Source organism: Budorcas taxicolor, chromosome X (genome assembly GCF_023091745.1).
Source record: "Budorcas taxicolor isolate Tak-1 chromosome X, Takin1.1, whole genome shotgun sequence".
In the NCBI taxonomy this organism is placed as follows: Eukaryota; Metazoa; Chordata; class Mammalia; order Artiodactyla; family Bovidae; genus Budorcas; species Budorcas taxicolor.
Window position 1 is genome coordinate 16,827,728 of NC_068935.1, and position 26,465 is coordinate 16,854,192.

At 38.3% G+C, this 26,465-nt stretch overlaps 1 protein-coding gene across 1 annotated transcript in view; it reads left to right on the top strand.

The window, feature by feature from the left end:
- COL4A5 (collagen type IV alpha 5 chain) overlaps positions 1 to 15,061 on the top strand; it is a 247,659-nt gene extending 232,598 nt beyond the window's left edge. Inside the window, exons 46-54 of the mRNA XM_052662831.1 lie at positions 2,321 to 2,393; positions 2,527 to 2,598; positions 3,426 to 3,554; positions 4,395 to 4,493; positions 5,644 to 5,856; positions 10,525 to 10,702; positions 13,533 to 13,647; positions 13,971 to 14,143; positions 14,980 to 15,061. Of these exons, the coding sequence (XP_052518791.1) occupies positions 2,321 to 2,393; positions 2,527 to 2,598; positions 3,426 to 3,554; positions 4,395 to 4,493; positions 5,644 to 5,856; positions 10,525 to 10,702; positions 13,533 to 13,647; positions 13,971 to 14,143; positions 14,980 to 15,061 (1,134 nt within the window). The remainder of the gene's footprint in view (positions 1 to 2,320; positions 2,394 to 2,526; positions 2,599 to 3,425; positions 3,555 to 4,394; positions 4,494 to 5,643; positions 5,857 to 10,524; positions 10,703 to 13,532; positions 13,648 to 13,970; positions 14,144 to 14,979) is intronic.
- Positions 15,062 to 26,465: the final 11,404 nt, after the last annotated feature.

The window sequence follows — 26,465 nt, forward strand, 5'->3', positions numbered from 1 at the left end:
TAATTCGCATTTACTGGTCAAGGCTCTTTGCATGGCTTACTGGTGAAGTACAGAGAAAAAGGCAAGTTTCCTGTCTTCTACCAACGAAAGGGACTTTGCTACCTTATAGTTAAAGGGTTCCCCAACAGATAGTTTTAACTGGAGTTCTTGGTGTGTATAGATTTTGATTTCAGAAACTTTGATTTCAGCAAAAGCAAATTATAAAAGGATATGTGTGGTGTGTGTGTGTGTGTGTAAGCATCGCATGTGGATGAGTCCTTCCACAGAGAATTGATCATGGTGAGTGGGGATATGTTAGACTTTATAATTAGAGTCACTTTTCAGCTCCACTGTACAGTTGTGCTTTGTGTCTATGAGGAAGGCATACAGATACTTTGTGTTTCTGTCTTTACCTGTAAAAGGAGAATAATAACATATCCCCACGTCTATATTCATGCGTTTTCCACCTTGGTTAGAGTGACCCAGAAAGTCACATGTTTGTTTATGGATCCTCAAAGCTTCCTTCCTTCATTCGGGAAGATTGTTGTTAGATTTGGCAGCCAACAGAGTCTGGGCTTAGTCTTTTAACTTTGACGGCTGCTTTATCGCAGAAAAAAAAAAAAAAATCTAAAAAAATTGTCCTTAAAGTTTAAAACAACTAACCTGTTTCCCTGTTATCGCTATTCTTTTAGACATCTAGACTTAAATTTTTAATCCTCTTTTTATTCATTCTCTACGCACTCCCTACCTCATTCATTTCCCATGTACTTCCAGTTTGCATGCCACTTTGCCAGATTCAAGACTACTGTCTGATATCAACGTTTTATAAACATGGTATTTTCAAGCTCTATTCATTTTCTTTTATGCAAGTTCTTACATTTGTACCCTTTCTAATTTTCATTTTGCAGATAATTTTAAACTTATAGAAAATTTTCAAGAATGGTAAAAATCCTTATTTACCCAAATGGACCAGTTGTTAATGTTTTGCCCCATTTGCACTCTATGTGTATTTTCTCTGTGTGTATGTGTACAATTATGTATTTTTTCCTGAAATAAACCTGTTTTTTTTCTTTCATGACCTGGGCATTTTTGAAGAAATGTGTGTAGCCCCTTCCCATTAAAAAAAGAATGTTTCTTCTCTTGCCTGGTGTTTCTTCATAATTAGATTGAGGATGTGCATCCCCAGTAGTGGTGTGTTCTCAGATATGGAGGCCCACAATATCCATCTGCCCTTAATTATCTTAATTTTTATTTTCCCATTAAGTTGTTACCTGGTTTCTCCACTACATGGTTACTGTTTTTCCCCTTGTAACTAATAAGCAAAACTACAGGAAAACACATTAAGATCATACAACTATACTATTCCACATCAGAATTTCTCCTTAGAATATCTATTGATGATTTCTGCCTCAGCCATTCAGTTCTGTGATAGTGGCAACCGATGATTGTTCCACTCTAGCACTGCCTCCACATATACCACTTGGCCCTTCTGTAACCAAGAGCCTCCCTTCTCTTCCATATATTGTCTATTTGTTATCATCATAGACTCATAAACTCTCATTCTTTTCAATGATTTGTGATTTTTAAATTATCCTTACTTATTTTGATTCTCAAACTGTCCTAGATTTGGGAGCCCCTTCAAGCTGGATCCTATGACTTTATGACATGGCCCCCCTTTTAAGCTCTTTCTTACATTTTTGCTTAAGATGTTCTAGCCTTGTCTCTTTTTTTGTTACTATTAGTAAGCTTCATTGTTCCACGCTTACTCTTCCTTTAGGTTCATTCTAGAGTTATTCTCAACTCTTCCTCTTCCCATAGTTTTCCTGGCCCTCAAACCCAATTAATTAACAAGCCTACTCTATTTTTTGCTTAGTCTGTTAGACTTTATCACTTCTTGGATTTTAATTCACGCACTTACTACATCAGGGCTACACTCAAAACAAGTGCCTTCATTAATGATAATAAAATATTATTGTCATTATATAATTACCATTATATTATAAAATAATATAGATATTATAGAATAATAACTACCATTAAGTACACATCATAACCAATTAGTTATCTCAGTACTTAATATGAATTATCTCATTTAATCCTCACAACAACTTCATGAAGTAGATACTATTATCTTCTCTGTTAGAGGTAAGAAAATGATGCATCAGAAAGAATAAACAATCAACTCAATGTCACCCAAGCTAGTAAAAGGTGAACTGAGATTTGAATCCTAAAAGTTTGACTCCAGAGCCAGTGCTGCAAATCACTGTGCAATACCACCTATGCTCTTACTTCCTTCCCTGCCCCCAATATTGTTCTAAAATGAATGATTTTATTTATTCAGGGTAACCCCGGCCGGCCAGGTCTCAATGGAATGAAAGGAGATCCTGGTCTCCCTGGTGTTCCAGGATTTCCAGGTATTTGAAGAGATGTTTTGCAGTTTCCCCCTTTACATTAAATTCCCTTGGGAGAAGACACACAATTCCTGGATTTGGCTGGGTAAAGGCTATGGCCCTGTTGCTTTGCTGTGCAATTTTACCTTCTTTGTAGGCATGAAAGGACCCAGTGGAGTACCTGGTTCAACTGGCCCTGAGGGGGATCCAGGACTTATTGGCCCACCAGGTAAGACTTATTTCTGAAGCTAGTTATACCTGATACTTAAATTCATTGAAGAATTTGAAAGTTTGCATTCTGCCTTTCAGCTGAAAATTTCAGAGTCTCAGTCCCCAACAACTGAGGGGAAATAGGCAAGACTTTCCCTCTTCTTATATTAATCTCTCAAGCTCTCTGTTTCAATAATGTAATATCAAGAACAGACCTTTTAAATTTAAGGTAGATACAGGACCAACAAGAATGCTTCATTGAGTTGTGTTTTGTTTTTTTTTTTTACCTTTTATTCTAACTTTCCCATATTCAGTAGAACAGATCACAAGAGCAAGTCTCATAGGTATGTTTCTATATTTTTAATATGAAAATAGTTCCTTTTGCTGAGAGACTTACAGAGATTTCCTATAAACTATGAAACAGGGTATCTACTAAATTCCTCTACTAGTTAGTTCAGTGGCTCCCTTGACAAACTCAACAAACAAGATCTGCAAATGACATTAGAATCAGAATGTATTCATCAGGAAATAGAACTGTCTTCCCTTGACACCAGTGTTCACAGATTTGCAATCACACTTCAAGGCTTGATAATAGGGACTATATGCCTAATTTTTCCATAGACCCTAAACTATGGACAAATAAGACCCTAAGAAATTATTTTTTTTCAGCTCTTTGGGGGAAATAAAGGTAATTTTCCCAAACAGATTTCTATTGGACATAGTAAATTCCAATACATGTAACTCATTTCTCTCAAACCAATTCTTCTGATCTGAGGTTTATTTTGGCATTCATTCTTTCCAACCTTTCTCTTCCCTACCTTCAACTTTATGTATTTTGCCTCTTAGGTCCCCCTGGATTACCTGGTCCTTCAGGACAGAGTATTGTAATCAAAGGAGATGCTGGCCCACCAGGGATTCCAGGCCAGCCTGGATTAAAAGGTTTACAAGGACTCCCAGGACCTCAGGGTTTACCAGGTACCTTTGTAGATCATCTTTTTCAAGCCTTATGTATTTGCAAACATTTCCCTCATTCTCCTTTCACTTGTTAGAGTTTGTCTCTGACAACAGGAGTCTCAGCAGCTAGTAGAATACTACACCACCATGGGTTGCACTTTCTTTTTTGAACCTTTCTTGAAAAGGTTCATTTCTCATGCCCTAATTTCTTTTAGGCCCAGTCCAATTTCTTCTCGCTCATCTGGCTATCCTAATTGAATGATTAGGTTAATGTTTTTAAAATCTCTATAATGAAATTCATATGCATTTAAGATCTTATGCTTTCTCTGTCCCAACCACCAGAAGGATAGAAGGCTGATTTGATGGGCTGTTAGTTTCCACACTGTGAGGTCTTATGATTTTTAAACTAAATCCTGTCTAGTTGGCCAATTCACTCTATACTTGCAGCCAACTGTGATTCTAAAAGAAAACTAGAAACTAACTTCAGTCTTTCCAGTTTATTAGTGGCTTAACAGCAGTCTTTTCATAAATGAAGTATACCAGGCAGCAACAGCCTTGCCTTTTTTGTTGGGATATATAACAAAAGTTGGGCCTTGTGCTATGTCTTGTACTGAAGGCAAGGAGAACACAACTGCCATATTATAGAATTCTCAACAGAGGCAAATGGATTGTTTAAAATTAAACCTAAATCCTTGTCTGCATCTTTTCATCCTGGGCTTGAACTATTCTTTCATTTATCTGAATTAAACACAAAACCAGATTATGAATTCAGTGCCACTCATGGATATCAAGTGTCCTAGCTCTATCTGGATGTGGATTTATTTTACACACATTTGAAAACCCTAGTGCTTTCTCCTGTAGGTCCAATTGGCCCTCCAGGAGATCCTGGACGCAATGGACTCCCTGGCTTTGATGGTGCAGGAGGACGCAAAGGAGACCCAGGTTTGCCAGGCCAGCCAGGTAAGACAAGTAAAACACTGCTGCTGATAGTAGTTTTTAAGTCTGGGAGACCTTTGGACATATGGCCTCCAATTGGAGCTGTGAAAGCCTCCTCTTGAGAGAGCACAGCTAGCTGGGGAGTCTGTTGCTTGGGAAAAATAGGGTGACACAGATTTGCCAGTATAAGAGAAACACAGGAGGGCTGTTTTCATTTTAAATGTTTTTACAGCCCTAGAAAGTCAGCTTTTCCTCAAAATGAGGATTTTTCAGGTATTCATTGTACTTAACTGTTCTGATAATTTTCAGTATTTTTACAACTGTAGATAATGTAAATATAACTCTAAATAACAAATGTAAAGGTTTGTGTTGGTAAAACAAACAAAAAAACAGCAGTAGCGCAAAGCAGATTGGTGCTGTCTATGTTGCTCCTAGAACCAACACACTGCCATTTCTTTAACTGTCTTTCTAGGGAAGAAACAAGTCAGTGTCACCTTCATCACATACAGGCATTGCTGTGACATTTCCCCCAAGTGAAAATCTACACACACAGTGGCCAAAGGCTTGTATATAGAGAATTAAAAAAAAAAAAAAAAAAGCTCAAATCGAGTGGCCAAATAGAGAACAGAAACCAGTGACAGATTGAAATTAGATATTTTAAAAAGTTTCCTTAGAGTACCCTGCCTATTCTCTAAACAAGAATATATGCCTGAGAATAATTCCCCAGACAGATTCAAAGGAAAATGTTTTTCAGCACTGAAGCCGGCGGACTGACAGCAACCACACTGTTCCTTTCTAAGTGATGAACTAAACAGCAGACTGAGATTTTGTCATTGGCTTTGGACTCCTTTAGTACAGTGAGAGGCTAGATAACATACAAATTCCCCAAATGGGCATCACTTCTTCCACATCTAGTGTTCCATTCACTCAGTATTTATTTAGTGCCTAATGTCATCAGCCAATTCCAGAAGGGAAAAAGAATTTAATCTCTTTGAGGACAGGGACCATGTTTTGTTTGTCTCCAAATCTGTGATAGCTGACAATTCCTGTGTAGACATTCTATAAATATTGACTAAATTAACTAATCAAATGAGGTCATAATGTTTTGTCAATAGCCATAATAGTGAATCAGAGCTCACTTAATTTTGTATACTGATGGCTTTTTGGAAAATAGGTACTCGTGGCTTGGATGGTCCCCCCGGGCCAGATGGATTGCAGGGTCCTCCAGGTCCCCCTGGAACCTCTTCTATCGCCCATGGGTTTCTCATCACACGTCACAGCCAGACAACAGATGCTCCACAATGCCCACAGGGAACCATCCAGGTGTATGAAGGCTTTTCTCTCCTGTATGTACAAGGAAATAAAAGAGCTCATGGTCAAGACTTGGGTGAGATAATAAGCATCTTATTTCTTACTATGCATTTCTGTTTTGTTTTGAAAATCTTGTTAGGTTCTAGAGTAGAGTAACGTTGGACAAAGTGCATCTCTCTATTCTTTCACTCACAGTCAGTCACTCAGCCATGTCTGACTCTTTTGCAACCCCATAGACTGCAGCCTGCTAGCCTCCTCTGTCCGTGGAATTTTCCAGGCACGAATACTGGAATGGGTAGCCATTTCCTTCTCTAAGGGATCTTCCTGACCCAGGGATCAAACCCCAGTCTCCTGCATTGCAGGCAGATTCTTTACCATCTGAGCCACCTTATGTAGAATCTTTTTCTAATTTTACAATCGACAAATCTTCATTGTAAATATACTCTCATCTTTTAGATAATGTTCTCTACTTTTTCTCCTTTCAGTCCATTCTCACTTTACTGTGAGAATCTAACTTCTACCCGTAATCAAGCTTATAAATGTAAAACTCCTAATCTAGTAAGTGAACAGGAAGCATTATAAGTTTTTGAACATCGTGAAATTCACAAATGTAATGCAAAGAAAAAAATGGGATCTCTTATCCACTATGTCCCTGTAACTTTTCAAAATGTGTGTATTTGATTAAGCAAGGGCTGTCATAGTATGTATTCAGATGCAGAGGCTATAAACTAGACCTGACTCAAGTACAGCTTAGGCCTCACCCATAGGAACATCATGATAGTACCCAATATTTCAAGTGTGATACAGGATTGCAGGGTCTATGCCAGGGCTCATTCAGGGATCAAATTGGAGATATCTTGATGCCTAGGCAAAGAATAAAAATAAGTTTGATGTTAAGGAAACAATCACCTCACTAAATACATACATAGTCTGTGCTGAATTAGTGGTGGAGGAAACAGACAATACTGAAAATGTTCTGTCTGAAAAAACAAAATGCATACCCAGAATCATTAGTCTATTAAAACTTTATAGTTTCAAAATATGAGAGTATTGAGAGTTCATGAGATCACCCTATCTTTGAATGCTTGGAGACTATAACCAGAATTCTGCATCACCGTAGGTAGCCTACAGCATAAATGCAACCAAACACCCATGTTCTCATGATTATAGACCTTCTTTTATGCACATCTTCCTATTCTCTTCTTTCTGAGACCCAGAAATATTTCCATCCCTGTCCCTAACTAGTAATGTTAGTTTTATTTTTAATTTATAATTAAAAAGCACTTTCAGGGACTTCCCTGGCGGTCCAGTGGGACGGACTCTGCACTTCAACTGCAGGGGGCAAGGGTTTAGTCCTTGGTCAGGGAACTGAGATCCCACAAATCCTGTGGTGTAGCCAAAAAGAAAAGCACTTTCATATTCATTAGACAATTTGATTTTCAAAACTAAAATACTCAAGAAAGATATAGGACAAGTATCACACACACACACACACAGATACACACACACACACAGACACACACACACACACTAAGAGGTTAAGTGACTTATTCAATGCCACAATGGACTGCCAGGGAAGTCTCTGAAAGTGTTTTTTAATTATAAATTAATTTAAAAATAAAACTAGCATTACTAATTAGAGACAGGGATGGAAATATCTCTGGTCTCAGAATCACAGAAGAATATATATGTATGCATATTTATATATATTCTTTTCTATTATGATGCATCTCAGGATACTGAATGTTGTTCCCTGTGCTATACAATAGGAACTTGTTTATCCATTCAGTATGTAATGGTTTGCATCTATTGACCCCAGACCCCCATTCCATCCCTCCCCGAACCCCTGGCCTGCTGGGCATCCACTGGTCTGTTCTCTGTGTCTGTGAATCTGTTTCTGTTTTGAAGATAGGTTTGTTTGTAACACCTACCAATTGCAAAGCCATCCATTTTTCAATTATGTCAGTTTTCTCATTTGCTCTCACATGACTTCGAGTCATTCACCTCTCTGAACTATTTTTTTTTCCTCTGAAAAAAGTATGCTGCTAAGTCGCTTCAGTCGTGTCCGACTCTGTGTGACCCCATAGACGCAGCCCACCAGGCTCCCCCGTCCCTGGGATTCTCCAGGCAAGAACCCTTGAGTGGGTTGCCATTTCCTTCTCCAAGGAAAAAAGTATAAATTAGGCTAAATCAATGATTTTCCACCTGGGGAAATTTTGAAAAGATTCCTAGGTCCATTCCAAAACTATAATATAAAAATTCCCAGTGATTCTGACAATCCACCAATTTTAAGAATTATTGATCTTTTATCAGTCATCTTCAGCCTGAGATAAGCATACTCTACTGGATACATGAGGAATTCCCAATGTAAAATTTTAATGGAATTAGTTTACAAATCCTCAACTTTCATATGCACTTTCTCCTAAAGTTGAACTGCCTGTGTATATGCTTTAGATAATCTCTTTTCCTATATCCTCTTTCTCTACCACCCATCTCCTATTTTATAAAAGACTCATACCATGGCATATTGCCTTGAAACATAAAAACCTCTAAGAGACAAATTCAGAGGAACAATTCAAAATAATGGCTTTGTTAAAGTATCTGTTAACTCAGGTTCTATAATTCACTTCTGACCCGTCTCATTAGAAAATGCATTTCTAATAAAAATTTAATTTTTAGTCAGTATCAAAATTTATAATAACCTATTTTTTGATCAGTGTGAATTAATAGTAATTGTGATGATCATTCAAAATAATATGTAACATGTAAAGCCTTAGGGTCACAGAAAATCAAATTATTTCAAATTCTTGTTTCAGAGAATATGATTGGATCCTCAGTAAAAGACACTGAATAAAAAAAAAAATACATTAGGATAAAACTGTGTGAGAAAAGTGGAATGGAAATACAATGGAAAAGGAGCATTGTATAATTTCCAATTGTTGAAGATGAGTTTCTCTACTTTTAAAAAGGTTTATTGTTAAGTTTCAAATAATTACATTGGATACATTTAAAAGAGTGACGTCAAAGTTTGCTTTTAAATATTCAGTTCACTTCAGTTCAGTCGCTCAGTCGTGTCTGGACTCTGACACCCCATGAATCGCAGCACGCCAGGCCTCCCTGTCCATCACCAACTCCCGGAGTTCACTCAGACTCACGTCCATCGAGTCTGTGATGCCATCCAGCCATCTCATCCTCTGTCGTCCCTTCTCCTCCTGCCCCCAATCCCTCCCAGCATCAGAGTCTTTTCCAGTGAGTCAACTCTTCGCATGAGGTGGCCAAAGTACTGGAGTTTCAGCTTTAGCATCTTTCCTTCCAGAGACATCCCAGGGCTGATCTCCTTCAGAATGGACTGGTTGGATCTCCTTGCAGTCCAAGGGACTCTCAAGAGTCTTCTCCAACACCACAGTTCAAAAGCATCAATTCTTCGGCACTCAGCCTTCTTCACAGTCCCACTCTCACATCCATACATGACCGCAGGAAAACCATAGCCTTGACTAGACGGACCTTAGTCGGCAAAGTAATGTCTCTGCTTTTGAATATGCTGTCTAGGTTGGTCATAACTTTTCTTCCAAGGAGTAAGCGTCTTTTAATTTCATGGCTGCAGTCACCATCTGCAGTGATTTTGGAGCCCAAAAAAATAAAGTCTGACACTGTTTCCACTGTTTCCCCATCTATATTCACAAAACACTATAAGTGACAGCTGGTAATGTTGAAATGTGGTTTGCAAAATTCCAGACTCCAGTATTACCAAGTATAGAAGGGTGGGTTTGAGTCCAAGAGACAATAATATCTTAATAACTGGCACAGTATCAATTTAAACTTCTGATGAAAAATTTGAGGTGTCAACTTAACAATGTGAGGGAAGTGCATCATTTTTCATCACTCTTTGTGAGTAAATGAGAGAAGAATAGCCTGATCACAGGTAGAGAAATTATTGTCCCTACCAGCTCAGAAATTTCAACGCTCTAGTTCCTTTCTTTTTTCTCCCCCCTCGCATCTTTCCTTTCTCCCTCATTTATTTTCCCCCTTGTATTATTTACTTCCGAACCTGTCCATGGTTGCTGTGCATATTAGTCAGCACTACAATTGTCCCTAGGCTTAAAGATATGGGGACCCCACATAAGACACATACTAGGGATGTCTTAGAAGAAGGGAGGGCATACTGGAGAGGAAATAGTGTTATCAGAAGGACTAAGTGTGTGCCCTTCATTTTTACATAATAAATTACTCAATATTCTCCATAAGGCACCATTGTTTATAAGACGCATCACTGGTTTAAAAACAGTGTTGGGGAATATATAATGAGCTAGCACAATAAATGTCTACATAAGTTGTAAGATATATCCTGATTTTAGAAATGTTAAAATATGAGTAAATGTACATCTTATAATTGAAGAATTAAAGTGTAGTTATCATCTAGAAAGTGAAAGTGTTAGTCACAGTCATGTCAGACTCTTTGTGACCCACGGACTATCGTCCACCAGTCTCCTCTGTCCATGGAATTCTCCAGGCAAGAATACTGGAGTGCATTGCCATTTCCTTCTCCAGGGGATCTTCCTGACCCAGGTATCAAACATGGATCTCCTGCAGTGCAGGCAGACTCTTTACTGGCTGAGTCACCAGAGAAGACCTGGTTATCATCTAAGAGATAGGGAAAAGTTCCTCTTTGAAAGGTTGTTTGTTAGTATGTTAGAAGATACTAATTATCATGACACTTTTCCTTTTTCTCCCTAATTCTTCCCAGGAACAGCCGGCAGCTGCCTTCGTCGTTTCAGTACCATGCCTTTCATGTTCTGCAACATCAATAATGTTTGCAACTTTGCTTCAAGAAATGATTATTCTTACTGGCTCTCCACCCCAGAGCCCATGCCAATGAGCATGGAACCCCTGAAGGGGCAGAGCATCCAGCCATTCATTAGTCGGTGAGACATGGGTATACTGTTGACATTTGCTGATCTCCAGTTACTTTAGCTAGTTAGAAATGAGTCCAAAGATAATGATCTGACCATATTCCTCTCAGGTTAGGTAGAACAGAGGAACCTTTATAATATTCGATTCAATATGTAGTTTGATCCAGATTTATTGGGGATCTTCTTTTGACCAGGACCAGCGACATACTAGTGTAATATACCAAAAAAATAAAAAAGAAAACCCTCACCATGTAGTCATTAGGCAAGTATACATAAATTAATATGCATCAGGCTTGGGCTCAATGCAGCAATAAATCTAATAAAGCATTATGAAAGTATTAGGAAAGGGATATTTTATTCCAACTGGAGAAATCTGAGATATAGAAGAAATGTGTTTTGAACTGCTTAGCCCTTTAAGGATGTAAAGGACTTGAGACAGGCATTTATAATGGAGAAGAGCATTCTAGGTAGAGAAAATGGGAATGGATTTGTAGGATGATGTGTCTAGAATATATTACTAGTGTCCAAAGGGTGCAGAGGGAGAAGAGATTGGAAAATTAATTTGGACCCAGTCAGTAGAAGGCTTTCAGTGTCAGGTTTTAGTTTGAAATTTATTTGGTATATAATGGGGACCTCTGAAGTTTTTGAGCTACATTTCAGGGAAGATTACAGAACCATCAATGTGTAACATGATTCCAGAGGGGATAATCCAGAGGTAAGAGACCAGATAGATTAAGCATATTGCTATAGTCCTTGTAGGAGTGGTTTGGAACTCTCAGTGGGGTACATGTATCACATTAATAGAATAAATAAGATTTGGCACTTGATTAGTTATGGGAAGGAAAAGTGATAGCTGAGACTCGGAGCATGAGTATCTAAGAGGAGGGAGGTACTGTTAATAAAGATTTCCTAGAATGTTGCCACATTAGAACCTGGGTAAAACTCTACCTCCTAAGCATATTAGGTATTGCCATTTTCATTCTAATCATGACCCAATTTGTTTAGAAGTCTAGTAACCATAAGGGATGAATCATTGGAAACTTTAGTTTCTTTGACATTAAATATGAAGGTTAAGCCTAGTTCAGCCACTCTTAGTAGCAAATTCATAGAGCCCTTTTCAATATGTTTGCTATAATCCTTTGGGAATTCATTTTTATAACGAATGAAATAAAACTATCTTTATTCACAGGTGACGTGATGGTCTACATAGAAAATCTTACCCTTTCCCTCATGAATCTATAAAATATTTTCTAGTACTAACAAGTGAGTCTATTAAAGTTGCAGGATATATAACAGTAAATTATATTCCTATGATAGAAAAATTATTTGCAATTGCCATCCAAACATGAAATACCTGGAATAAGATGAACAAAAGCTGTACAATGTTTGTAAACTAAAAATCTACAAAACACCGAGAAAATTGTTTTAAAAGAGCTAAGTAACTATAGAGAGATACAAATATTTTTGACATGTCAGTTCTGGCCAAATTGATCCACAGATTCAGTATAATCCTTATTAAAATTCTGTAAGGTTTTTATATTTCCTGTAGAAATTGGAAAGCTGATAATAAAAGTTATATGGAAAAGCAAAGGGCATAGAGGAGCCCAAATAATTTTTATAAGGAAGAACAGAGTCAAAGTGCTCACATTTCCTGACAGTGTGAATTACTACAAAACTACAGTAATTAAGATAGTATAAAATTGGTGTTAGGAGAGGCATATAGATTAACATACAAAACAGGGAATTCAAAAATAGATCCAAATTCATATCAACAGATGAGTACAAAACAGGTATTCAGATAATTTTATAAAGAAAGGATAATCTTGTCAACAAATGGTGCTGAAACTATTGGATAACCATCTGCAGTGAATAAATAAAAAAGATCCATAACCTCACACCTTACATATATACAAAAATCAACTTTAAATGGATCATAGGCCTAAAGGTAAAACCAAAACTATGTAAGTTTTCAAGGAGAGGGTAGGGTAAAATCTTTGAGTTTAGTAAAGATCTCCTAGACAGGGACAAGAAGAATAAATCATAAAAAATGATAAATACGGCTTCTTCTGGGAATTCATTTTTGTGCATGTGATTTTCTTTCAACAGTCCCAATTCTTTGGAGTAAAAGATCCCCTAAAGGCATTCCCTGTTTGGTAGATAAACTTTGCCAAATTGGTTTAGTCATATTTCAAAAGGTCCCCTCTTGCTCTTTATTTAAGATTTGGTAGACTTAGCTGCACTTTACTTGATTTTATAGACAAGTACCCAGACACCACATCTCCAAGTGGTGGCCTTGGTACTTGTCCAGTATTCTGCTTATGTGGTACTTCTAAAGAGATAGCCAAATGGTTAATAAATATCCCTTGGGCCAAAAATAATGGGCAGGGATTAAGAAAGTGTCTTGTTTCTTATCTTCTTCAGTTTACCAGACATTGTTCTTAGCACAGTTTCAGTAGTACTGAACGTCTGCCCTCAAGTTGGGCACTTTGACAGCAAGTAGTATGTGCAATACGCCAAGCCAAAGTCTTGCAGCAGTTATGACATTGACTGTTGCAAGTATGAATACAAGTTTAGGGCAGGATAGAAAATTAAAATATCATAGCCGTGGTTCTGTAGTTTCTTAAAAAAAAAACTTACCGGTTTCATTTATAACTTTATTATGTATATTGGGAGGCTGAGCTTATGCAAAAGCAGTCCTCACAGTACATTTCTCTCCTCTTTTTCTGAGCACTGTAGACCCCTTGATGGGATTTTATAACAGGAAGGCTTCCAAAGAAGAGGGACTGCTATTCCCGGTGTGCTCACTCTGTAGACTGTGTTCCTTCTGCCTTTCCCTTACCAGATGTGCAGTATGTGAAGCTCCTGCCGTGGTGATTGCAGTCCACAGTCAGACCATCCAGATTCCCCGTTGTCCTCAGGGATGGGATTCTCTCTGGATTGGTTATTCCTTCATGATGGTATGAATCACTCTTCCTTGGCTTTGTCATCCTAGCTGACTGTCCACCATATCTACATTTCTTCCTCAAATGAGGAATCCCTGTCATTTGAACCTCGTATAGCTTCTATTAAAGCAGTGTGTTCCCTTTCATACATTTGCTGGAACAGATTTTCACAATCTACCTGTTTCTTTTGATGAGAACCTTTGGTGTGGATACTGTTCTCTTGACTTTGGCTCTATTTACTTCACTGGATTTTAATATTTGGCCAAGGTCAGCACTTATCTTTGGATACTCACTAAGGTTCATGGGTATTGTGGCACATTTTCCCTTGTCTTTTCTAGCACACAAGTGCAGGGGCAGAGGGCTCAGGCCAAGCCCTGGCCTCCCCTGGTTCCTGCTTAGAAGAGTTTCGTTCAGCTCCCTTCATTGAGTGTCATGGGCGGGGGACCTGCAACTATTACGCCAACTCCTACAGCTTTTGGCTGGCGACTGTAGACGTGTCAGACATGTTCAGGTAAGGTGCTTATGGCTTTAGTTTAGGTCTTAAGCTTCCTTCAGAGGTGCTGGAGGGAGAGAGAGGCAGTTTGTGAATGGTTTATACCCAACAAATGTTAGAAATTTAGAGGACCATGTCCTTTATTCTTGGTTGTTCTCCTCATATAACAGACTCAGGTCAGAAAAACATACTTAACTAATAATAGGTGTATGTGGTTTGAGATGTCATGATGATAATTCTTTAAAAGCAAAACAGACCAAGAAAAGATTATGTGACCTTCTCAGTAACCCATGAGCAACTGTTCGACTAGACTGAAGCCACCCTAGAAACTGAAGTAATCTGTGTTGCTTCCCCAGTCCAGGAGTCTCTTTCCCAGGATGTTTTCAAGGCTTTCATCCAAGTATTTGAATGAGTAAGGCTACCTGTAATACATGTGCCTGCAGGGGACTTTATTTTATTGTTTTTTTTTTAAACTTCTATTTTTATATGTTGCTTCTTTTGAGTTATTAACATTTTTCTTATGTATTATCTTTCTGTATCCATTATGTGTTATGCATTATCATCTATTCATCATCAATTGCCCCCCGTTCTAGGACTGTTAGAAAAATGTATAAGAGAAAGAGAGGGGGAGACAAATAGACAAGGATGAGAGTGGTGGGGAGGAGAATCACTAAGATACCTATGACCAATGGCTCTTAGGCCATACCAGTCATTGCACTAGATTGCATTGCTCAAAAGTTAACCATTAAGTCAGCCACTTAAACACAATAGAATGTTAACGTATGAATTGAAGCAATAATAGAATTAAAATACCAGAAAAGTCTAATTTGATAGTCTTGTTTTTTATTTCCCAGCAAACCTCAATCAGAAACGCTGAAAGCAGGGGACTTGAGGACACGCATTAGCCGATGCCAAGTGTGCATGAAGAGGACATAGCATTTTGAAGAATTCTTTGTGTGTTTTCAAATGTGATATAGATATATATATATACATATATATATATATATATAAAATTCCCAGGATGCAATGTCTCACTCTCCCCAACTTCACCACTGCTGCCACCCATGGTGCTACTATATATGACCAAGAGAACATGCTGGCTAGTAAATCATGAAGATTCAGATGTACCTCAGCAATGTGCCAGAGCAAGGTCTCTGTTATTTTTCTACGAGTGAAATGAGGAAATGAATTTACTTTTTGGGTCCAGAATGACTTTCTCCAAGGATTATAAGATGAAGATTATATATTTTGCCCAGTAACTAAAATGGCACGTTAAAAATTCAATTAAGAGAAGAATCATACTGAGTAAAATAAAAGACTGCAGTTTGGGGGAAGAATTATTTTTCATGGTGCTACTAATCCTACTGTATCCCAGTTTTTTAATATAAAAGTGTTAAGCTTATTTTGCTCTGTAAGTAAAGAGTGTGTATATTGTGTAAACAGCCTTTTAGTGCAAAATGTTGAGTCATTTAGAGGTGACCTGACATGAATCACTTTTACAGAAAACTTAGGAAAACCTAGAATACAGACAGCAAGATTTTATATCCAGGTTTATCAAAGTGAGAGTTTATATTCTTGCATCAAGTCACTACTGAGAGTAAATTTGAGTTTTTCCCCCTAAGTTCTCATTTGACTTTTTTTTTTTTTAAAAAAAAAGGTCATTTTTAGTCACTTTAATCAAAATTTTAAATGTATATGTTACATACCAAATTATCATATCTAATGATGCAACTTCTCTTTTGCTGTGTTCTCCAGGACACTCAACACTAGATGCCCCCAGCTTTGATGTTTCTTACATCTTGACTTTGCTCATCCCTGAGTGGGCAAATTCTCCCATATAATTTTGTGAAACAAAAACATTTAAAAAGTTGGCGATTTTCTTCCCTGTGCTTTTTACGTAAGAATTATTCTCCTGTGGTCTCTGCTTGTTCAAAAACTGGGAAGACAATACTTAGTTTGTCTTCTCTCTTCAATGACAAAGCCAACCGATATTTCTGACTGTTTTATTTTAAACACTATTATAGTCGTAGAACACCTTATTTCCCTAGCTGTCATCTTCTCACTTAATGTTTTTAACTCACCAATATCAATTTAATTAAAGATATCACATGTTGAGGATGATCTGTTGTGTATCTCTTCAGCCTATGTGTAAAATTACTGCTCAGTTACAGATGGACCAAGTTGTCACTCTTCTCAGAGAACCATTTAGAGCAGTTCAAAAGCAAAGGAGGTTTCTGCCGACTTTGATCACTCTGATACCTGATAGGAGATTTGCCAGCTGAGCCACCACGGAAGCCCAGTAGGAGACATAGTAAAGCACTTTTTCCAGTGAAGAGAACAACACATTGGGAAGTATTTTGAGGCGATAAATTTATTAACAACATCGTGTTGATGGCTAAGAAAGGAAGCAGAACTACTTTTCATTTGGGGAATTCATTAATGATATTTAAAGCGGGTTAGTGAGTTAATATTCCTATTGATTAAGAATGAACACATGTAGCTCTCTAAAATAGTCGTGGACTTGCCTCTATAAGAAAATGTGTGTTCCATGTAAGATATGAAACAACCAAAGGATTTTGAGAATTTTAGACCCTAATGTGAGCTCATGCTCTAAGCTCTAAAGCTTAGAGCCTATAGTGGTAACATTTAGGTTTTAAACAATGGTAGATAATACTGCTGATTTCCAGTAATGCTGTTGATTTCAAGGCTAATCAATTGCAAATTCTAGCTTTATTTTTCCGTGAGCTACACACACGAAAACACTAATGGGTTATTATAAGTGAAATGCCATGTTACATTCTATGCATTTTTCTATATGCTATACACCTGCAGGTTGCTCCTTGAGTTATAGCTGCAAGCACAGATTCCAGAGATTTTGCTGTTTGTAGCTTTCCCTTTCATATTTAGCTGACTGAAAATCTTGGCTCAAAAAGAACCTCCTAGATGTTAATAGTAGCATGTATAGCTGGTCTTGGTGTTTCTTGAATGCCCTAACTACTCCCAACCCTGTTTTGTTGTTTAAAGTACATGAACCTAATCCATTCCAGAACCTTAATGCTGTTAACTCACCTTTGCCACTGAATATTCAGATTATTCTGATGTAACTGCTCTAGTAGTTACCTATAGTGAGTTTTGCAGTCAAACAGTTAATGGTATTACCACATAGGCAGGCAATGAATAAACTCTTCTACTTAGTGAGATATAGTTATTACATGTAGCCACCAAGTGAGATTATGTGTGTGTGTGTGTGTGTGTATGCCACGTTGCTATCACACTGACCACTTCCAAGCTTCCGAAGTGTTTTTACTGGACACCTTATGGATTGTATAGTGTCTTTTTTCACCTGGCCAAATTTGAAAAGCACTTTCTTATGGTGCTAGTGAGGTTCTTTGCCTCAAATGACATGTATAATCAAAAACTCACTGGTCATGCCAAGCCATCAGAAGTTTATTCATATGTTAATCACAAGAGGGCACTATAGCCTATAAAAATAAATCAACATGGCAATAAATCAGCATGTATTTGTTGAGCTCATTGTTGATGATGGTGGTGGAGTTGTCTAAAGTCCTACCTTTTAGATTCCTTGTTTTGGTTTCATGTATTCTTTCGTCTTCATGAAGACCAATAGCAAGCATTTCAAGAGGTGGCCCAGTTACCCAATATTTGCATCCAAAATAAGGGACAGCTCTGATGTCAAAGATTTCCTTAAGAGCTTGATTATGAGTTGGCTCTGGTAGTAATTCCTGTGCCTCTCAACACAGAAGCAAATGTCCTTGCTCCTCTGTGCAATCACTTTTGTTTGGCCAGGATTTCAGTTGGCATCTTTAGCAGAGAAGCTCTGTTCTTGGGCTGGACTATAAAAACATGTTCATCCCTCGGCAGCTCCAACATATATTGAATAATATTTTAAAATCATATGTCATTTCTATTTTACAGCAGTGGTTTCTAAAGTATATTTGGGATGTTTGGAAGCTTTTTATAATGGAAGCACTCGTGAGTTGGGACACTGAAGGAAAAAGTCAAGTTAGGCCTGTCTCCCAAGTTCCATAACAACAAACATTCATTAGATACTTATTAGCTTGTAGGGCACAATGATAGACAGCAATCCAAAATCAACTCAACCGGAAAGGTCATCACCTTAATACATACTTCCAAAAAGAGGTATGCTGCTTTATCTTTGACTACTAAATCTCTCTAATTCTAGGCCAAACCAGAACAGATCCTACGGCTTTTTGCTGACTGGAGGAAGCTGACGCATCAGTCCATTCTCTAATACATGGACAGACTAAATCACATTTGATGTGAAAGTGTTAGTCACTCAGTTGTGTTCAACTCTTTGCAACCCCATGGACTGTGGCCCGCCAGGCTCCTCTGTCCATGGGATTCTCCAGGCGAGAATACTGGAGTGGGTAGCCATTTATGTAACTGTAATTCTCTATTTTTCTATGAGTAGACAGCATGCCCAACACCTGACTCCATAGGATGATGAATTGCTGATAGCATATTCATGTATGCCAGATATCATCTGTTTTTCTCCTCCAGATTCACATTGCATTCTTCACCCTACTTTTTGCCCCCAAAGGTTCCTGTGCTCTCTGACTTCTGCTTGGGGTCAACCAATGGGATTCCCCAATAAGACAGAGTGACGGCCAAGACTGAGATTATGGTATTCATTTTTATGAGGCCTCTAGGGTCATCTCAGATTGGCTTGTATTTTTCAATTGAATGTCTCTTCTGCTCTCAAGATGACCTGTTCTTAATTATCTCCCCCTCTGATTTTAGTAACATCTCTTACCCCTTCAGGTCTCTGTTTATGATGACAAGTCTGCTGCTCCTGGGCTGCTCACCCTGGATTCCTGTATTTTGTGGTTTCCCAACAGACTACCTATATCTTTGTAAACTCGCCACAGACTTGTCCTAATATAAATGTATTATCTGTTATTGATAACCTGATGAATGCACAACCACTTCTCATTTCCAAAATCTGTGGGAGGTGCTTCATTCTATAGGTGGCAAAATGATGCTGAATTGATAAAGCCAACCTGCATGATTAGCATCTTTCCACATTGTGCTGAAGGATAAGCCAGAAGGAATGACTTACTATCACCTAATCTAAGACCTATTTACTAAGCTTTATTGGAAGCTGTGTTCCAAGGTCTTAGGGTGAAACGAGGCGAAAATAAATGCATTATGATCTTCAACTATATGCCTTTTTTCAAATATTGCCTCACTGTGTCTCGAAAAAATGCATCTTGACTTTCCCCCCAGGTGGTCATTTGGTTTGCTTCACACCACACCACATGAAGAATCTCAGTTGGCGGACTAGATGCTAAGCACTGACAATTTGATTCCTGAAAGATCTGCCAAGTCTGGTGTACATGCCTGCTGTTAGTTAAAAAGTCCCAAAGTGTTACTAAGCCAAGAAATAGACAACTTAAGCCACCTAAAACAAGTGGTTTTCTAACTTCAGAGTTGGTGGTTTAGTTGTTAAGTCATGTCTGATTCTTGTGACCACATGGACTGTAGCCCCCCAGGCCCCTCTGTTCATGGGATTTTCCGGCAAGAATACTGGAGTCATCATTGAATGTACAAGAGTGAAGACTTAGGCTAGGGATTATGGAAGATGAGACAGCCTCTAAAACAAAAGGCAGTCTGAGACTACCTGCAAATTTCAACCAGGGCTGCATAGAGCCTGCCAAGAAGTGATGATATTTTCATTTAATGTGAAGTAGTTTTATGGTTGACTTCCTTAGGGCCACTAGAGTCTATCACAAGCTAGAATGGTAAATCAGGTGCCAGGTTTTTTGTGTCTTTCTTGAGGCAGTAATTTGACTCTTGCTTGTACTGTAAGGAACACAGTTCCTGATGCCTCAGTGGCAACAAGAATGACATATTTATATAGTTCTTGTTGAGGCAGTCTGAGTGTGAGTTGGAAAAGAATTTCCAGACAGAGTATTGCAGGAAGGAGTGAGTTTATTAAGAACAAAGAGTAGAGATAAAGTGGGCACTGCGAGTGCAATGGGGTGACAACTTCTGACAGGCCATGGAGAGTTGACACTTTTTGTGAATTAATAGCCAATTTTTATAGCCTCAAGACAGAAACTTCCTGCTGGAAGGTTGGCGTTAGGTGATTGGTTGGGGCATTATAGGTTGTTTACTGGAGTGGGTATCGTTGCCTAATTGGGAGTCAAGAAACTTGTTACTGATGACCACGGGGTCTTTGGCAGCAGTTACAAAGGTGCTCAGTTAGCTTCGAAGATAACCTTGGTTCTGGCCTCTGCTTCTGTGGCCTTGGTACAAGGCCTCACACCTGTGGCCTGAGGGCAGGACTCAACAGTTCTCATTAAAATGTCACTGGGGGCAGGACTCAACGGTTCTCATTAAAATCTCATTCTTCACACATTATTTCATCTGAGCCTCAGTGAGGCTGATACATTCAAAAGTCCATTGTCCATTTTATAGATGCAGAAGCTGAGCCGTATAATAGTTAAGTGACTTTCCCAAGGTCACAGAACAAACTATTAAGTTCTTTTTTTCACTCAAAATCTAATAATCACTATCTAGTCATTAAGAGACCTATATCAAAATATTCAAAATCATAGGTACTAGAGATTCTTGTCACTACAAGGATCTCTGCCTCCTGAGAAATGATAAGTTGCATGTTTTGGAAATCTTGCTGCTGCTGTTGCTAAGGCCCTTCAGTCGTGTCTGACTCGGTGCGACCCCATAGTCGGGAGCCCACCAGGCTCCCCCGTCCCTGGGATTCTCCAGGCAAGAACACTGGAGTGGGTTGCCATTTCCTTCTCCAATGCAGGAAAGTGAAAAGTGAAAGTGAAGTCGCTCAGTCGCATCCGACTCTTAGGGACCCCACAGACTGCAGCCCACCAGGCTCCTCCGTCCATGGGATTTTCCAGGCAAGAGTACTGGAGTGGGGTGCCATTGCCTTCTCCATCCCTAGTTAATGAAGAGTGATTTTCCCAGCACCTTTGTAGCACCTGAGACCCTCTTGAATTAGCTGTTTGACCTAGGGGACTTAGAGTAAATCCATGGTACCTCATGATATTCTTCTCTGTCTGGTCTAAGTCTATGCAGTGAGAGGAAACCTTGTGACTCTGGCTTGGTATTGGCCTCACATAACCTTTATTGGGGATCTTGAATCCAAATGAGCCCCTGGAATTTGAATGTTCTGGTTCACAGATGCTCCAGTGCTACCAGTGCCCAAGTAAAGAACATTGTGTATCAATTGCTATGAAACCTGAGACCATGCAGATACTATCTATCATTTGTTTTAGACAATGTAAAAAGTAACCTGGGGGAGGGGAACTTTTCTTCCTGGGGAAGTTCATTATATTTCATTAACACCCCTATAAATAAACACAGAAGCAGCTAGAGTTTGCTAACTATAAGATGCACTGGTCATATTTTACATGTAGTAACTTTCCTCCTTTGGTTTCCCTCAGCAGAAATTTAGGCTGGGAATCAGGTGAACAAACATCAACTGGGCTAAGGAGTATGAGATTACTTATCAGAATAGAGATACAGGAAGTGTTAAAGACAAGTTGGAAAATATCTTGGCTAAAATAGGGCCCTGCTTAGCTTATAGTAATCAGTACAGTAAGAAGCTGGGCTTTGAGATTACTAGGCTTAAATATGTTAAATTAGCTGTGAATCCAAATGTGGCAGCTGTTGCCCACTTTAAGGCCAGCAATCACACAGAAAACCACCCATATAGAGTGGAAAGAGATAACAGCCTAAAGCCATTTTAACAAACATATTCTCCTGCTCTGAGGAAAGTGGTATTTTCTTTTTTTCCCTGTAGTTTTTTTTTTTTTATTGAACTATACTTGATTTATAATATTAATATGTCTCAGGCATATGATATAGTCATAATTTTAAAGGTTATATTCCACTTATAGTTATTACAAAATTTCAGCTATATTCTTTGTGTTGTGCTAAATATCCTTGTAGCTTATTTTATACATAGTAGTTTGTACTTCTTAATCCTCTACTGCTATCTTGATTCTCTCCACTTCCCTCTTCACCACTAGTTTGTTCTAAATATCTGTTTCTCTTTTGTTATATTCATTTGTTAGATTCTACATATAAGTGAAAACATTGTATTTCTGATTTATTTCACTTAGCATAGTGCCCTCCAAGTTCATCCATGCTGTTGAAATGGTAAAATTTCATTCTTTCTATGGTTGAGTAATATATTGTGTATATCTGTATAGATAGATGAATGGGTAGATGGATGGATAAATATAAACCACATCTTTATCCATCTGTTGATGGGCATTTAGGTTGCTTCCATATCTTGGTAATTGTAAACAGTGCTGCTTTGAACACTGGGGTTCATGTTATCTTTCAGATTAGTATTTTCATTTTTTTATCTGATATATATACCCAAGAGTGGAATTGCTGGATCATATGGTAATTCTGTGGTGTTGGAGAAGACTCTTGAGAATCCCTTGGACTGCAAGGAGATCAAACCAGTCAATCCTAAAGGAAATCAGTCCTGAATATTCTTTGGAAGGACTGATGCTGAAGCTGAAACTCCAATACTTTGGCCACCTGATGCGAAGAACTGACTCATTGGAAAAGACCCTGATGCTGGGAAAGATTGAAGGTGGGAGGAGAAGGGGATGTCACAGGATGAGATGGTTAGATGGCATCACTGATTCGATGGACATGAGTTTGAGTAAGCTCTGGGAGTTGGTGATGGACAAGGAAACCTGGCGTGCTGCAGTCCATGGGGTCACAAAGAGTCGAACTGAACTGATGATAATTCTATTTTTAGTTTTTAAGGACCCTCCATACTGTTTTCAATAGTGGCTACACCTATTTACATTCCCACTACCAGTGTACAAGAGTTCCCTCTTTTCTACATCCTCAATAACACTTGCTATTCGTAGGCTTTTTGCTGATATTCTGACATGTGTGAGGTTATTATCTCATTGTGCAGAAACTGTTATTTTCTTTTGTTCTCTCTGAGCAAGCAGAAGTAGCCACAGGCACAAGACAATGTGCTAAGGCTTTTCCCATTGCAGCTATATCAGGTTTTTCTTCTTCTATTTTGAAAATCTCTTATTAGGTACATTAAGTATTTACTACTTAAAGTGGTATCTCATTGTAGTTTTGATTTGTATTTTCTTAATGCCTAATGATGGTTTCCCAGGTAGCACAGTGGTAAAGAATTCGTCTGCAGTACAGGAAACATGGGTTTGATCCCTCGGTTGGGAAGATCCCCTAAAGAAGCAAATGGCAACCCACTCCAGTATTCTTGCCTAGAGAATCCCATGGACAGAGGAGCCTGGCAGGCTCCATGGAGTTGCAAAGAGTCGGCCATGACTGAGCGACTAAACAACAACAACAACAATGCCTAATGTGGTTGAACATCTTTTGTGTGCTCGTTGGCCATCTGTGTGTCTTCTTTAGTGAAATGTCTATTCAGATGTTTTGCCCATTTTTAAGTTGAGTTATTTTTCTGTTTACTGTTGAGCTGTGAGAGTACTTCATATACTCTGAATACTAGTCCCTTATCAATATTTCCAAATATTCTCTACCATTCTGAGAGTCATCTCGTTACTTTCTCGGTGTCCTTTAAAGTACAAAAGATTTTAATTTTGATGAAATCGTACTTATTTATTTTCCCTTTTGTTCCTGGGTCGGAAAGATCTTCTGGAGAAGGGATAGGCTACCCACTCCAATATTCTTGGGCTTCCCTTGTGGCTCAGCTGGTAAAGAATCCGCCTGCAATGTGGGAGACCTGTGTTCAATCCCTGGGTTGGGAAGATCCCCTGGAGAAGGGAAAGGGCTACCCACTCCAGTATTCTGGGCTGGAGAGTTCCCTGGACTCTATAGTCCATGGGGCTGCAAAGAGTCAGATGCAACTTTCACTTTCACTTTGTTGCTTTTGCTGTTGGAGTCATATCTAATCCAAGATCATGAAGATTTGCCCCTGTTTTTCTTCCAAGAGTTTTATTGCTTTGCTCTTTCACTCAAATCTTTGATTCATTTTGAGTTAATTTTTATACATGGTATGAGGTAAAGGTCCAACTTCATTCTTTCGCATGTGGCTATTCAGTTGTTCCAGCACAATTTGTTGAAAAGACAGTTTTCCGCAACTGAATTGCCTTGGCATCATTTGAAAAATCAATTGATCACAAATGTGTTGGTTTATTTCTAGACTCTCAATTCCATTCCATTGATCTGTATGTCTGTCTTTATGCCAGTACCGCACAATCTTAATTACTGTAACATTTGAGTACGTTCTGAAATTGTCAAGTGTGAGTCTTCCAACTTTGTTCTTATTTTTAAGAATTGTCTTGGCTTATTCAGTCTCCCTTGTGATTCCATATAAGTTTTAGGATTAGCTCGTCACTTACTTCAAGGGAAAAATAGCAAATGGGATTTTGATAAATTGCATTGAATCTGTATATCACTTTGGGGAATATTGTATTTTAAGAATAAGTATTACAACCAATGAACACAGGGTGTCTTATCATTTATGTAGGTCTTCTTTAACTTTTCAATATTTTGTAGTTTTCAATAAACAAATATTATACTTCTTTAATTTATTCCTAAGTATTTTATTTTTTCCACTACTATAAATGGAAATTTTGCCTTAATTCTCTTTTTCAATTGTTCATTGCTTGTGTATAGAAATACAATTTTTTGTATATTGATCCTGTATCCTATAACTTTATTAAAAGCATTTGTTAGCTTGAATGATTTCCCAGGTGGTGCTAGTGGTAAAAAACCCGCCTGCCAATGCAGAAGACATAAGAGACAGGGGCTCAATCCCTGGGTCAGGAAGATCCCCTGGAGAAGGAAATGGCAACTCACTCCAGTATTCTTCCCTGGAGAATCCCATGGACAGAGGAGCCTGGCGGGCTACAGTCCATGGGGTCTCAAAGAGTCGGACATGACAGAAGCAACTAGCACAGACAGCTTGAATAGCTTTTAGTGGATTTCTTAGAATTTTCTATATATAAGGTCATATCATCAAAACAGAAGTGATTTTACTTCTTCTTTTCCAACGTTATGCCTTTTATTTATTTTCTTTTACTAATAGATCAGGCTAGACACTCTAGTACAATATTAAATAGAGATGAATGAGAAGAGACATCTTCTTGTACCTAATCTAATGGGAAAAGTTTCAGTCTTTCACCATTAAGTGTGATGTTAGCTGGGGTTTTTCATAGATACCCTGTGTCAGGTTAAGAAACTTCCCTTCTATTCCTAGTTGGTGAGTGTTTTTTATCATGAACAGTTGTTGAATATTGTCAAATGATTTTTATGCATCAATTGAGATAATCATGTGGGTTTTGTCCTTCATTCTACTAATTATGTGTATCACATTGATGAATTTTAATATGTCAAACCAACTTTACATTCCAGTAGAAATCCCACTTGATTATGGTATATAATTCTTTGAAGATGCTTTTGAATTTGTTTTGCTAGTATTTTGTTGAGGATATTTTTGTACCAATATTCATAAGAACCTGAATCTGTAGTTTTCTTACAATGCCTTCTCAGCGTATTACTGACCTCATAGAATGATATAGGAAGTGTTCCTTCCTCTTCAATTTTTTTGGAGGAGTTTGACCAAGGTTTTGTTAATTCTTCCTTAAAAGTTTGGTGGACTTCACCAGTGAAGCTATCTGGTCCTGTGCTTTTTATATGTTGCTTAATTGGATTTGCTGCTGCTGCTGCTGCTGCTAAGTCACGTCAGTCGTGTCCGACTCTGTGCGACCCCATAGATGGAAGGAAGCCCACCGGGCTCCCCTGTCCCTGGGATTCTCCAGGCAAGAACACTGGAGTGGGTTGCCATTTCCTTCCCCAATGCATGAAAGTGAAAAGTGAAAGTGAAGTCGCTCAGTCATGTCCGACTCTTAGCGACCACATGGACTGTAGCCTACCAGGCTCCTCCACCCATGGGATTTCCCAGGCAAGAGTACTGGAGTGGGGTGCCATTGCCTTCTCCGAATTGGATTTGCTAGTGGCTTTTATTGTTCTTTTTTGAGTTTTTTTTTTTTTTTCTATATTCATAAGGAATATTGCTCTGTAGTTTTTTCATCATATGTCTCTTGTTTTGGTATCTATGAAGTTTTAGCCTCATGGAATGAGTTGAAAAGTTTTGCCTCTTCAATTTTTTGGGGGGGAAATTTTGTGAATGATTGGTATTAATTCTTCTTTATATATTTTGTAGAATTCACCAGTTATCTTGTTCTAGGGTTTTATACATGGGAAGTTTTAAAATTAATTGTTCTGTCTTTTTATTTGTTGTATCTATTCAGTTTTTTCATTATTTATTATTGTCAGTTTTGGTGCTTTGTGT